General features: G+C 40.3%; 1 protein-coding gene across 1 annotated transcript in view; it reads left to right on the top strand.

Moving 5' to 3' along the window:
• LOC149456827 (cytochrome P450 4B1-like) overlaps positions 1 to 13,080 on the top strand; it is a 46,856-nt gene extending 33,776 nt beyond the window's left edge. Inside the window, exons 9-12 of the mRNA XM_089684433.1 lie at positions 665 to 798; positions 3,770 to 3,834; positions 8,746 to 8,828; positions 11,370 to 13,080. Coding sequence (XP_089540559.1) covers positions 665 to 798; positions 3,770 to 3,834; positions 8,746 to 8,828; positions 11,370 to 11,547 — 460 coding nt within the window. The 3' untranslated portion in view covers positions 11,548 to 13,080. The remainder of the gene's footprint in view (positions 1 to 664; positions 799 to 3,769; positions 3,835 to 8,745; positions 8,829 to 11,369) is intronic.
• Positions 13,081 to 14,524: the final 1,444 nt, after the last annotated feature.

Raw genomic sequence — 14,524 nt, 5'->3', positions numbered from 1 at the left:
GACTCCCTTCGAAACGCGTCAGTCTGACTTTGAGAATCTTCCCTCGTGATAAGACTCGTGCTGGTCTCAGTAAGGACTTTACACTCTTGTTATACTTCTCTGTTTGTGAGTATAATTTCAAATTTAATAAAATCACATTTTACTGAGGTAACGCAAGGTTGGTGCGCTTTTTGTTTCGCTGTACAGTATTGGTCGGGCTTCCCCAGCCTTGTTTAGAGCCGCACAACCTTTGATGCTTTGGTGGTGAATTTCTTCAAGGTCCGTGTCCATCTATCCACCCTTGCTCTGGGCCATAGAGCGCATGAGGTGTTGTTTTTTGTTTCCACCACCATTGAGTAATGCCCAAATCTTCGATAACACAGCAGTGACAAGGCTGAGCGCCCACTTCTCAGCACGTGAGGTGCTCTCCCGCCTCTCCGAGCAAAATCCACTCTGGGTTTTCCCGCCAACTCTTCAGACTTGGAATGTGACATGTAGAATCCTCTTACCTTTGGATGTTCTTCAGAGAAGGTCAGTCCTCAATGATGGTCATCATGCTCTCTGCATCACCCTGTACTGCAGGAGACAAAAGTAAGAGTTGAGTATAGTCCGGAAGACTATTTAAAAAAAATCGAAGAGTAGGGATTTAAATATTAACATATATTTCACTTTTGTGTGTAATCAGGGAGGATCTGGGTAAGATGCCATACACCACCATGTGTATTAAGGAGAGCATGCGCCTGTATCCACCTGTGCCAGGAGTGGCCCGTCAGCTTTCCTCACCCGTCACCTTCCCTGATGGACGGAGTCTGCCTAAAGGTCAGTCATCACCATACTGAGCTTGTGGGTTCTGTTTCTAAAGCCCAACTACTGTTTTTTTTATGTTTGAAAGTATACTTCTGTGAGGTTTCACTTATAACATTACTGTTGTAAAATTTTTCTGAATAGATAATGAGGGTCTCATCACATTTACAAACTGTTTATCAATGGTGCACTCCAAGAATGTGGTTGCCACAAAGTTATGCCTTCATCATGCTAATGAACAAATTGGTCAGTCATGATCTGCATTACAAATACACAAAATCTTGAGGCAAACCAGCCTATAATGTAAAAAGAATGCATGTGTTACTTACCAATGATGGGAAACCTGAGCCCTGTGGTGATGCACATAATGACTTTGATGAAATTTAACTTCACATCAGAAGCCCCCCTTCACAAAGGAGGTCCCCCCATCACTTCAGTGAGCTAAAAACTTGAATGATTCAGTCCTCAGTGAACACTGCATCGCTCAGACAGCTGCTATCAAGCAATTATTGTGATTGTCATCTCAAATGCAAGCCTTTGTTTATGAATGTAGTGTTTTTATGTTTGTTTTTAACAATATTTTATTAAGTCAACTGCACTATGAGTTTGTGCGCTCTCTCTTTTCCTTTTACCAATCAGAGCTTCCCCATCATATCAGAGGTTCCCCATCACACCAGTATGAGAGTAGTCCCTTCATCACATAAGAATCCCCATCTTCCCATCAGGGTCCCCCCATCACATCAGAGTCTCCCCATCACATAAGAAGCCCTCCCCTTCCCGTCCAGGAGTCCTCCCATAAACATGAGAGCCACCTCATCACATCAGAGTTCCCCCTTCACAGTTTCCATATCACAGAGTCCTGTCTCCCATCAGAGCCTTACTCCAGCATCTTGGCAGGGGGCAGGAGGCAGAGTCGTTCTGGGCAGAGCTGCATGTCCATCCCCTACTGAATGCTGGGATGGTCCTGTAACAAATGCAGTGCCCAACCCTTGCCCTTCTCAAAGGACCAGCCAATCTCACACCTTTTTAACAATGCTACTCTCAGCTACACCCTGCACAGAGATTGTCCAGCTTGCGGGACCACATTCTATGTGGCAGCAGCCTGAGAGTGATTGTTGCTGGTTTAAGTTGATTAGCAATTAACCCTTTAAGCTGCCACCACCACCTTTTAACTGAGAAGGCGGGAACTCGTAATGTTAGCAAGAACGAATATGAAAAATAAACATCTGTACACACACTGTCACCACAGACAAGTATATTCAGAGGGTTAGGGATTCTTTTAGTTTGCATTAAAAGCCTTATTGACAGTTTAACACTTCAAAATAGGGTTTAATGATGAAAAGGTCAAATATTTACAGAAAAAAAGATGTTACAAAGAAATAAAGCAATAGAGAATTAAGAGTTGAAAATGAAGAATACTTGCAAAGTCCTTGGTTTTAGCAGCATCCAGTTGTCCAAGCAAAAACATTGCAGTGGCTCTCTCAAGTCCAGTTAGGTGTTCCTTGGTTGATGTTAAAATGAGAGCTGACAAATCTGCTTGAAATCTCTTTTTTATCTGACATCATGGGGGTGTTGACAGAGGCCATCTGACCAATTACCCAGTTTAAGGGAAGGTGGCAGGGAGGTCACCACATTTATTTATTTATTTCAGGTAATTGTATAGCACTGTCAATTTACGCAGCGCTTTACATATACTGTATATTGCACATTCATATCAATCCCTAACCCTCACGGGGTGTACAATCCTATGCAGGCACAGGGAAAACATGCAAACTCCAGGCAGGTGGTGCTGTGGTTGGGATTCGAAACAACGACCCTAGTACTGCCAGGCGGGAACCATTTAGCCACTGTACTGCCCTATTTATGACTGTATCATGCCCTCTCTTACACACAGTTCTATACTAATATTAATATCATAATTAATATTATTAATATTATATTTTGTGTCCAGGGATACCAAACAGAGTATTTCAGTTGGGTCTGTCACCCAGGAGACTGCTATCTCCCCTTTCATATGTGCTAGCTTAGTCATGTATGACCTTGATTTGTTCAGTATAATATCCCCCATTCAAATACTGTATATACTTAATATTAATGTTTCTTGGTCCTGTTGGATTTTATTAATTTTTTGTGGATTTTGTTAAGTTGTGAATAAGGCAGAGGTCTCAGAGAGGTTGTCCATGCCTGGCTACTTTCTGGATAGACGTTTTATGGCATGCTATGCATTCCTAGTGCTTTAATTGTCTTACACATCATGTGTGACAGAACTGATGGATTTTGTCATTGTTTTACGATAGGTCGGAGGGAAGTGTTAATCTGTAGTTTTTTATGGTCCATAGAAACCGATATCCTGTCAGACCTCAATTAGCTGTTTACAGCTCTGACCCCAATCTGTGTGCTGGTGTCTGCTGTCCCTAATTTGAGATAACAGGCTATTTTGAAGAATGTTAAAAGTTAAGGCTATGAATTCCATAGTTTGCAGGAGGAAGGCAGAGGTACGATCGCTGAGCTCAGGAAAAACAAAATAGCTGAGACCTGACAAGATGGCTGTCACCTACAGCTTCCATGTGCTTAATGTGCGCAACCATTACAGGCCCTGCATGCCACATGCCCGGGATCAGCATCCTGTGTAGCCATGGTGTGAGAGAGATGCTCTGTGTCCTGGCTTTGGAGCTTCATTGGTAGTTTTAATGCTAATGGCTGGCCTGCCCACACCATGGCAATGCATGACATAGATGAAGGGAAAACTGCATTCTGTGTTTGTGGCTATATAAGTATATAGCATCTTCTTCCACAGATTTGGGCTTTTTCACTTTCCATACCGTGTTGACAAGGGTCCCTTTAAATACAAGCTAAGTTGTATTTTGTGTGCATATGGCCCATAAAATGTTGCACTCCTTGAAAAACAAATATATAATCAAATTAAATTACCCTCCCACATCTGAGGTTTACAATGTATCAAGCTTTGTTTTCTTTTATCTGGCAGATTCTATTGTTTTTATGAGTATATTTCTCATAAACAGAAACCCCCTTGTCTGGGATGATCCAGAGGTAAGGCTGGTCTACTTTAAAACTTAACGTGTATAATAAAATGTAATTGATTAAAAGCTTTGTGCAAATTCTGATCCCTCTTGAACAAGTTATGTCTTCATTAATAAAGTATACCATGTTTTACATTGTTTGTTGTGTACAGCATTGCATGATCCATGGTGTGTCCTTACAGCAGAATGAAATTGTATCTGAGCACCACAAACTGAAGATACTATTTAATTCATTTTTAACATTCAAAGTAAACTCGCCTATGTTTCCAGGTCTCCATGCTTTATTTTGTTGAGAAATCTCTCTGAAAAACACCCGCATTTCTAACTGTGGCTATTTTGAGTGAGATGATTTATGTAGCATTCACCTCCTGGAATCCATCTGCCCTTATCTCAGGCATGCATGAAGGAAGGTGTGCTTAGCTTAGAAAGTCCCTCCTCCTCTCCTCCAGCTGAAATAAAAACAATTCTCAAGAGGACTCCTGGGATGTATCACATCATTTTGGCCTAGGCCAGAAACCAGGAAGCAATTGAAGGAATGTAAAACAAAAAAAGGTAAAACAGGAAAATAGAATATATCTTCCTGTCTATTTACTAATGCTACCATTTATTCCCCCAGTTGTACTCCCTCTAGTATGTATGATGCATGCATATTCTTAGCCCCCAAGTGCAGAACCTTACATTTGTGAACATTAAACCTCATTTGCCACATAGTTGCCCAATTAAATAGCGCATTGAGGTCGGCTTGTATGTTGGAGACATCCTGTAAGGACGGTATTCTACTGCACAGCTTGGTGTCATCTGCAAGGACTAAAACGGGATCATTAATCTTAGACCCTATATCATTTATAAATATATTAAAAAGTAAGGGTCCCAACACTGAACCTTGGTATACACCACTGACAACCCTAGACCATTCAGAGTATGAATCATTAACCACTACTCTCTGAATACGATTTTTTAGCCAGTTTTCTATCCATTTACATACAGATTTTTCCAAGCCTGTAGACTTTACCTTACACATTAGCTGTGTGTGGGGAACTGTGTCAAACACCTTTGCAAAATCCAAATATACCACATCCACCACCACCCCTCTGTCCAAGGTTTTGATCACCCCCTCATAAAAAGAAATCAGATTTGTTTGACAACTTCTGTCTTTCATGAATCCATGCTGTCTGTTGCTTAAAATATTTTTTTCCACCATGAACTCATCTATGTGGTCTTTTATTAAACTCTCCAATATCTTCCCGACTATAGAAGTTAAACTAACAGGTCTATAATTACTTGGTAAAGATTTTGACCCCTTTTTAAATATTGGCACCACATTGGCCTTACGTCAATCCAGTGGTACTATGCCAGTCATTAAAGTCCCTAAAAATTAGAAACAATGGCTTTGAAATGACAGAACTCAATTCTTTAAGAACCCGTGGATGTATGCCATCTGGTCCAGGTGCTTTATTCACCTTTATTCTGTCTAAATATTTTTGGATCATATCAGTTGTGAGCCAATGTGGATCATCTGGAGCTGTGTCAATACCATGCCCATTATGAACAAGAGCTCCCCCAGGCTCCTTTGTATTCACAGAGCTGAAGAAGGTATTCTCTGCCATATTTTTATTGCAGTCCTTCTTCTGGGGATATTCGCACATCTATTCGTCCTGGTGGCTATCATTGACTGTACAAAAAGTAATAGGAAGCCTTCCTAAATTTCAGAGCGGTCAAGAGTAAATGGAAATCTTCAAACGGGGATAGAAATTCCCCTCTATGAAGAGATTTCCTGTTAAAGTTGAGTCTTCAAGTCCGTAATCTTCCATATGGGAACCTCAAAAGGGGTTTTAATCCTTTCTCACTCTATCAAGAAGTAAAAAAGAAATTTTGGCAAGAACCTTACCTCGGTTAAAGCGAGTAAAAATTTTTTGCCTCAAAAGCAATCTCCCATCAGGTAGGCTTTCTTCTATAACTGTAAATGGACAAAAAATGTGACACGTCAAGGCTCAAAAATGGTGGAGGGCCCCATCCTATGCTGCAGAGTTATGCAAGAGCCAAGCAACCCAACCTGGAAGGGTAAGCAGTGCAGTCCACCTCAAATCAGGAAAATACAATGCTAAATAAACACAAACCGAAAGGGGGCAAATGCCTAGTGCATTATCTTTAGCACTTTATTTGGTAAAGCAAATAAAAATATATAATCACAAGCCTGAAAGCATTTAAAACACACAAGGCACGAAATACAAAAATGGATGACTGAGCCAGCTGATGTGTTTCGGGGAACTGGCTCCCTTCGTCAGAGCTAAGGCACCCTTCCTTAGAGCTATGGTAGACCGGGGGGCCAGTTCCCTGAAACACTTCAGCTGACTCAGTCATTCATTCACAAGTTGGAGTTGGATAGCAGACGACTGTGTTTCGTGCCTTATGTGTTTAACATGCTTTCAGCCTATCTGGTTTGTAATTATATATTTTTATTTGTTATACCAAATGAAGTGCTAAAGATAATGCACTAGGCATTTGCACCCTTTCTGCTTGTGTTTTTTGAGACTTTATCCTATATCTGACAAATGTCCTTATATTTCCAGGCTGTATGGATGTAAGCTCTGTAGGTCTCATAGACGGCAGTACTATGGTTAAGTCTCTGCCTCCCTCTCCTCCTGGCCTCTTTAGACTGGTTTCACAGTGTCCTAATCGCAGCATGGGTGTATCTGCGATTTTCATGCACTTAATCTGCAGTTTTAGCTGTCCCATTGACTTCCTATTAGGTTGTGTGTTTTAGCCACAGTTTCTGAAAGCAAAAGTATGCAGCATGCAAGACTTTTGATGCACTTTCAGGAAATCTGGCAAAATCAAAAAGTGTATGGGGCCACGGTTAAAACCATGGGTAGAGCTCACAAAAATCATAGATACACCCGTGCTGCCAGAACGAAGCACACTAGTGTGAAATCGGCCTTACTAGGGCGGTGTGCATACTCTCCTCTTATTCTTTCCATTGAGATCTTCAATAGGAAATCATTAACTTATCTAGATCTCAACTATGACTTGACTATAAAAATAAGAGGAAAACTTTATAACAGCAGCAGTGCCAAGATTGTTTGTTATTCTTAGTGCACATTATTATCATTGGTTAATGCAGTATGTATTTATTTATCTGTCACAGCGTGGGTACATTAAGGCTCCATTTACACTTGTAGGACTTCGAAATCCCTCAATTTTCATTACAACTTTACAGTGCAACTTGATGTGACTTTGATGCGACTTTAGATGAGTGCGACTTTGACCAATGATGCTGGTTTGTGCTGTACAAAGTCGCAAATAAGTTGCATGTATATCATTCAGGTGCGACTTTCATGTGACTTTGGGGGGTTTACATTGAAATCTATGGCCTTCAAGTCACATGAAAGTCAGACCAAAGTAGTGCAGGAACTACTTTCAAGTTGTTGTGACTTGAAGTCACACAGATATGAATGGTACTCATTGACAAACATGGGGTGCGACTTGTGGACCCCAAAGTTGCATGACAAGTCACACAAGTGTGAATGGGCACTAATTGATTTAATCCTAATTAAAAGGTATGAGCTAATAACAAACTTATACAAAGGTGTATATCATCATCCAAAAACATTTAGTGTTTTAAATAAATAATTATAGTGTCCAAACATAAATTAGTGTCCAAAAAATATATATATATCTTCAGTGACTTGAACCAATTGTGAGAAATCCACCACCAAAGGAGATTAAATGAACTCACCAGAGCTAATGGCTGGTCAGATAATAAACCAGCAACAGCGCTTGTGCTCTGGGAGCAATGAACCCGATGTCCAAACAGATATGGTGATGTTTCAGATACTTCCAGATAATAATAATCACAGACAAACAACTTTGCAGCCCAAGCTCTTATGATGAACTTCTCCACTCTTTCTCATACCTCCATGAGAGCATGCAGTACACTCAGGGACAAAAAAGAGAACATAATGGTGCAATACGTTTTTTTCATTAATCTCTTTAATATAAAAGGTATAAGGAAACTCACAAACAAGGTGTCCAACAGACACCAGCTTCAATCGCAAAAAAAGGGTTGAGATACAGTTAACGCTCACCGTGGATCTCTCCCATACAGCACAGAACAGCAAGGCTCTCTAACGTCCACATCGAGTAGGCTACGCCCAACCGGTTTCGTCACACCGACGTCATCAAGGGGCGGTACAGAAACTAATTGATTTAAACTAGTTACAAAAGCATGTTAAGAGTATGTATCCTATTCCTATTTGAAGATTAAAGTCGGCCATAGGTGGATCGAATCTTGACCGATTTAGCAGGGACCGATTGAGACTCGATCCATCTATGGTCAGGGTGGTTGTATTGAAATCAATCCATTGGTCAACTTCAGTCCAATCAGTCTGTTGAAGTTTTTTCATACGATCATTTCCAGTGACTATTGCTGCCAGCAATGAACATTGTGTTCTGCTGGCAGAGAAGGCTCCCCGTTGGCAGAACATGATAGTGCTACAGGAGGGATTCCCCTATCAACACTGACTGTGTTGATGGGGAAATCAAGCAATTTTCTTCCCTGCAACCTGTGGCTTACTTTACTCTTGCCTCCTGTTCTGGTAACAACTACAAAAAAAAAAGCATTTCTTATCATTTTCTGTTTTGGTGGCAATGGTCACAGGACAAATCAAGATAGTGAATCGCTCCCAGAGAGAATACAGACACCAATAAAAACTTGGCAGGGTTTTAATCCTTTCACATTCCATCCAAAACAAAAAAAAAGATTGGTCTGTACATATACTGGTGAGAATGCTGATATATTTATGCTGCATAGGTGCTCCTAACTAGTGTTGAAAACTTTATTTTTCTTGCCCTATTGGTATTTTATGTTGTTACAGATATATATAAAATGGTACACACATTGTGATTCATTTTATGCTTTCAGGTTTTTGATCCCTTGAGATTTTCACCAGAAAATTCCACTGGCCGACATTCATATGCCTTTGTACCTTTCTCAGCTGGATCAAGGTATATGTCTTAGCCTGATATTACAGCATTAAAACTTTTACATTCATTTCTGTCAAGTGTTGTTCCCCCCTAAAGAGCTGCTGACAAACTTAGTCCTGTTCCCCCAGCTAAAGTACACACAGCCAGCCACACAGCACTTTTTCTTCGTTCTTCCACTGGCTCGAAGAAATAGTGTAGGGGTATTTTTTTAGGGTTTTTATTGGAACTTTGAACTTGGATGGGGTTGAAGGACGCATGGGATATCCCAGAACTGAAGAACTAAACACTTTCAGGACTCCTTAAAGCAGAGATCGACCCAAAAGGGGAACTTCTGCTTTAAGGCCTCCTCCCCCATTCCCGGTAAATAAATGGCACTTTTGGAGAGCAGGGGGAAGCGGGTTCCTGATTTTGACAGGTTTGCTCTCCAACTGCCTAGGTGATTGCAAGTGGAAGTTCTCCTCCCTCCTTGCCGTCTTCTGGGACACATGACAGGTCCCAGAAGGCTGCGGGACCATTCACAATGAGCAGCGTGATTCGAACATGTGCAGCGGGCACCCAGCTGTGAATCCAGAAGCTGTCACAGCCGGGTGCCCGCAGTTAACATGGGACAGACAGTAGGAGATGAAAATGGCTGCGGTGAGTACACCGCTGGATTGTGGGACAGGTGAGTGACAGCTTATTAAAAGTCAGCAGCTACAGTTGTTGTAGCTGCTGACTTTTAATTTTTACATAGGAGACTGGCGCTTCTCTTTAAGCTATCTTACTGTCTGTACAAAATGTCCCACAGGACCTCTATGCTGGCGATGACTATGTATTCTCCCAGATACAAAAAGCTACACACAGTCATTGACTTTCCAGCACTTGGATCATCTACTTACACAGCCACAGGATCATCGGTTGCCTCCTTCCAACATTCATCAGGCTCTTCTCAGTGAGGGAGATGCAGGCTTACACCACGACAGGACAGCTAGACACTTTTCTAAAAGCTTCCCCCTGGTTCTTTCCAGTAAGCTTCTCCAGATCCAAACTGATTCCAGGACTAAGCTTGCAAATAGGCCTTCCAGCTAAGGCTTAGCTGGGACCTCAAAGTCTTCCTAGTGGCACCTCTTGCACTCCTGCCCCAGGGGCAGAGCTCTTGCATAGGGGTTTCCTCCAGCAGAACTGGGCCCAGGAACTCTCTCTCCCCTGTCAGACAATTTATGGGCTCTCCAACCACCTACTGGGCACAGCTTACCAGGGATTGACTGAAGTCTCATAAATATTCAGGCTGCTTACTTTGTTCTTCCTCCCACTATAATTCTAGAATCTTCTAGAATACAAGGGATTCTCAAGCAGCAACAGTCTGCGAGACACTGAGCAGGCATGAACAATCCACCCCTGGTCCACTGATTACAGAGGAGCTAGCAAAATTTACCTGATAGCCTACACTAATCTAGGAGGGTACTACACAAGATTTATGTGTCCAGTTTTATATGTCAAAATCTCTTTTAGGGTAAGTGACCCTTTAGGAAGCAATGAGCTCATCACTGCATGATGCGGATAGAGGATTTTCCATCATTTCACACAAACTAGAGGGTCTGTTTAAAAATGTTTTCAGATAGGATTGATGCAATTTTCACCCAGGATTAATGTGAGTCTATGGTCCATACGAGTACATAGCATGGCTCCCTTCCTGAACTTTAATTCCAACATTCCATTGTGGCAAGCATAGAGATCTCTTGAATTCTTTAGACTTGTCTGTTCCCCCTACTGATGGAGGCAGGCAATGTTGCTAGGTGCAGCATGAACATTTCAGTAAGAGCATAGAAAGCAGCTGCAGCCAGTGTTTCTCTCACTCTCCATTCTTAGCCAATCACCTAGCAGCACTTCTAAGTGCACTTTGGAAAATTCTCATTGTGCTCTAGAAATTAATTAAATAGATCATTTAAAATGGGTCTCCTTGTTAAACATGAGGAGAATCTTTTGGCTCAAATGTTTGTTTGCCGACCTTCTGTGAAAAAAAGCATCTCTTGCGGATGCCTTTTGAATATAAATGCCTTTTTGGCTAATCCTTGGACTACTATATCAAGGAAGTCACGGGGGGAACAGTACCTTTTTTATCTCTAAAAAAGGAAAGTGAGAATGCCAGCAGGTAAATCTTCTGTTTCTATGATAAAAAAGTGTTAATTTTATTTCTCTCAGGCCTTTAGCCATTTTTGATGCAGAGTTTGGAGCCAGCAATTTCTTTTGGTTCTCTTTAACCAAAATCCAATCATGTGTCTGCACTGCGTGCATACAGCTCTATTCCCTGAAACAGTTTATATTAGACATAGATAAGTCTGGTTGAAAAAAGACACAAATCGGACTAGATCAACCAACAGAAAAAAAAACATAACCTCCATATCAATATTCCAATACCAACAGTTGATCCAGATGAAGGTAATGGGAATACCTGTTATCTGGAGGTACCATTAGGCTGCATTCATGAGAATATTGGATAAGATGACATAATGTTTATAGGTCTTTTCTATTAGGTTCCATTTACAGATGATTATGAAATAACTATTGCTCTCTCCTCTCCAGAAACTGCATCGGACAGAACTTTGCCATGAATGAGATGAAAGTTGCCCTCGCATTGGCATTGCAGAGATTTGAGCTGAGCCCAGACCCCAAGATAGTGCCAAAGAAAATTCCTAAGATCGTTCTACGATCTGTAAATGGTGTCCATGTATATCTGAAGAAAATATCACAGAAAAAATAGGACACAGAAAACAGAAGAATATCATGTGTGTGATGTTGCTGCAGTCACTGTACTTTCTAAGTAATATACAAATACATCAGTATGTGTAATGTGGCTATTTTTTATAACTTTTGATAACTTTGTTTTTTAGAAGGTACATTTAAAAACTCTGTCATGATGCCACACTCACCAGGGAGAGCTTTCCTCCTCACCAATCCATCTTTTCAGGATCCTAGGAAAAAATAATAAATGCACATTTATTTACTTGCAAAAAAAATGTGCATTTATTATTTTTTTATAAAAGGTGAACTTAGCCATAAAATGAGTGAAGCAGTTCTTTTATAAGGTCCAGAACCTGACAACGTTTTTCATGACAACGTAGCATACTTAAAGCTAAAGCTTTTACCATGCTAATTAATACAGTACATATAGTAAGTGTAACAACCATTTCTCATACAAGTACTGTATTTGTTTGGTGGTGCTATGAAGTTCATTTATGCTCAACCTCCAGCACACCAAAGCATTGTTTTCCCTTCCTTTTTTCGTTTTGGCGATGTTTGTATTTCCTGCCTTATACATGTATACTTTTTGGACTCATAGATCTTTAACCTCTTGGCATCGAAGCCTCCCAGCCCTTTAAGAGTTTCAGAAGCTGGGAGGCGGGGCAGGGTTTTAGGGGCAAGTGATTTGCCATCATGGCAGTCACATGATCGGAAAAGGTCCCGATCGAAAGGGGAGATTGGGACCTTTTTGGGAGTCACGGACATATGTGCTGGTAGCATGCAGGGCGCGCGCACTCTCAGCAAATATGTCATTTTTAATTGCATGCAAATATGTGGCCGCTCAGCATCAAGGCCCAGACGCCGAGAGGCCACATATTTGCGCGCGATCGGCGTCAAGGGGTTAAGTTGGTGGCTGTTTTAAATACATATATTTAAATTTCCTTGATTTTAATTTACAGAAAATACAGAAAATGTTAGAAGAACATTGCATTTCCTGTAGTTTTTTCCAAAACAACTTCCCTTAAATCCCACATCTCCAGATATGTACCAAAAAATGCCATCAACAAAATCTTCTGACTGAAAGAACATAATTGCAGTTTTCAAATAACCTCGTGCATTAATAAATATCAATGTAAAAAACAAAATCACATTTCAGTTCAAAAGAGCTATTTTCCCCTTTTCAACCCTACAAAGCAAATGGGAAAAAGTATTGCGGTTGCTTACCTGCTAGCATAATATTTGGGTGTCTGGCCAGTACAGTGGCTAAATGGTTAGTATTTTGCTTTGAATCCCAGCCATGTCACCACCTGCCTGGAGTTTGCATGTTCTCTCTGTGCCTGTGTGGGTTTCCTCCGGGTACTCCAGTTTCCTCTCACACTCCAAAGACATGCTGGTAGGTAAATTGGCCCTAGTATTTGTATGTAGGTGAGTTGGGGACCTTCAGTTGTATGCTCCTTGTGGGTTAGGAGCTGATGTGAATGTACTATATATGTAAATCACTGCATAAATTGATGTTATATAAGTACGTGAAATAAATAATAATTCATTGTAATACTGGCATAGTGAATATTCTGCAGCATTCAGCTATTATTTTTAAGGACTTACCCCACCATGCAGCCATATCTCTATACTATGTTTTGTTGAGAGATCACTTTAGAAAAAAAATCATCCCTCTAGCATTTCTAGGCATGGCAGTCTTTGAGTAATGGCAGATGATTCGTGTAGCATTTACTTCCTGGAATCCATCTGCTCTTAGCTCAGGTGCTAAATCAGAATTTTGACAGAGTCACCTTCAATGTTAATTTTGACATCAAATTTTGATTTAATTTTAGTCATAGTCTTTTGACTAAAATGCCATTTTAGTTTTAGTCGTATTTTAGTCATCTGAATTGTTTTAGTTTTAGATGTATTTTAGTGGACTAAAATCTGCAGTAAATTTTAGTCAACTAAAATCTCCTACATTTTAGTCAACTAAAATCTCCTGCATTTTAGTCAACTAAGAACCTAATGGGTTTAGGTAAATTGTAATGTATTATTTAAGCATTTCTCTAGAATTTCCAAACTTGTTATATACTCCTGGAGTAAAAAAAAAAAAAATAGATTAATATGATATTATTTCTGGTATTAAAGTTTAAACAAACTACACAGACGCAGATTTAGATTCACTTTATAAGTAAAAACGTCCCTCCTTCACATTTTTGTTCCATTTTCATTTGTTAGCGAAAATTGGAATTGATTTTTGTCATAGTTTTCATCAATTGACACAAATTCAGAGTAATTTTTGTTTAGTTTTTGTCACTGGAAAATGATGTTGAAAATATTTTATTGACATTATGACGGTATATACAGTTTCCGGGAAACGGCCATCTGATAAGCATAAGCGAAGTCAACATGGTTAACTGACAGAAAGAGACAAAATGACATTATGCAGGATTGTGAACCAGAATAAGAAAACAGCTGCTGCAAAAGGAACTGCAGAGCTCAATCTCAGTCTTCATGGAACTGTATATGCCATCATAACCTTTGATACTGTACTCCACGACACAGAAAATAAATTGGCAACTTCAGTCACAGAGGCGCCAGCTAAGCGGCACCAACAATTCACCATCTTTGAAGCTCAGTAAGCTCTGACATGACTCCGTATTACTAGCAATGCACACAGTGAATGATGAAAATGAGGCTACCCACCTGTTAACTAGGTGTCTCATCACACAGCGGAAGCAAAAGAATGTTACATCATTTCCACTTTCAACACGAAACATGCTGTTGCTGTTACAGCTACAAATGATGTAGTGTTTCCATGCCTTTGTCTAACCCCTGTACGTTTGCCATAAATTATAGGAAAAGGAGACATCAGGTTAGGACAAGAACGCTAAATTTCAGAAGATCCAACTTTACTAAACTGCACTCCATACTACATGGGATGAAATTCTTGAAACAAACAACACTGAAGAGAAGTCAAAGTACTTTAAGGACATATTAAAATATGACATTTG

The sequence above is a fragment of the Staurois parvus genome, unplaced genomic scaffold (genome assembly GCF_062004578.1).
Source record: "Staurois parvus isolate SC_StPar_1 unplaced genomic scaffold, SC_StPar_1.0 ptg000347l, whole genome shotgun sequence".
In the NCBI taxonomy this organism is placed as follows: Eukaryota; Metazoa; Chordata; class Amphibia; order Anura; family Ranidae; genus Staurois; species Staurois parvus.
This window is presented reverse-complemented; position numbering and strand designations above follow the sequence as displayed.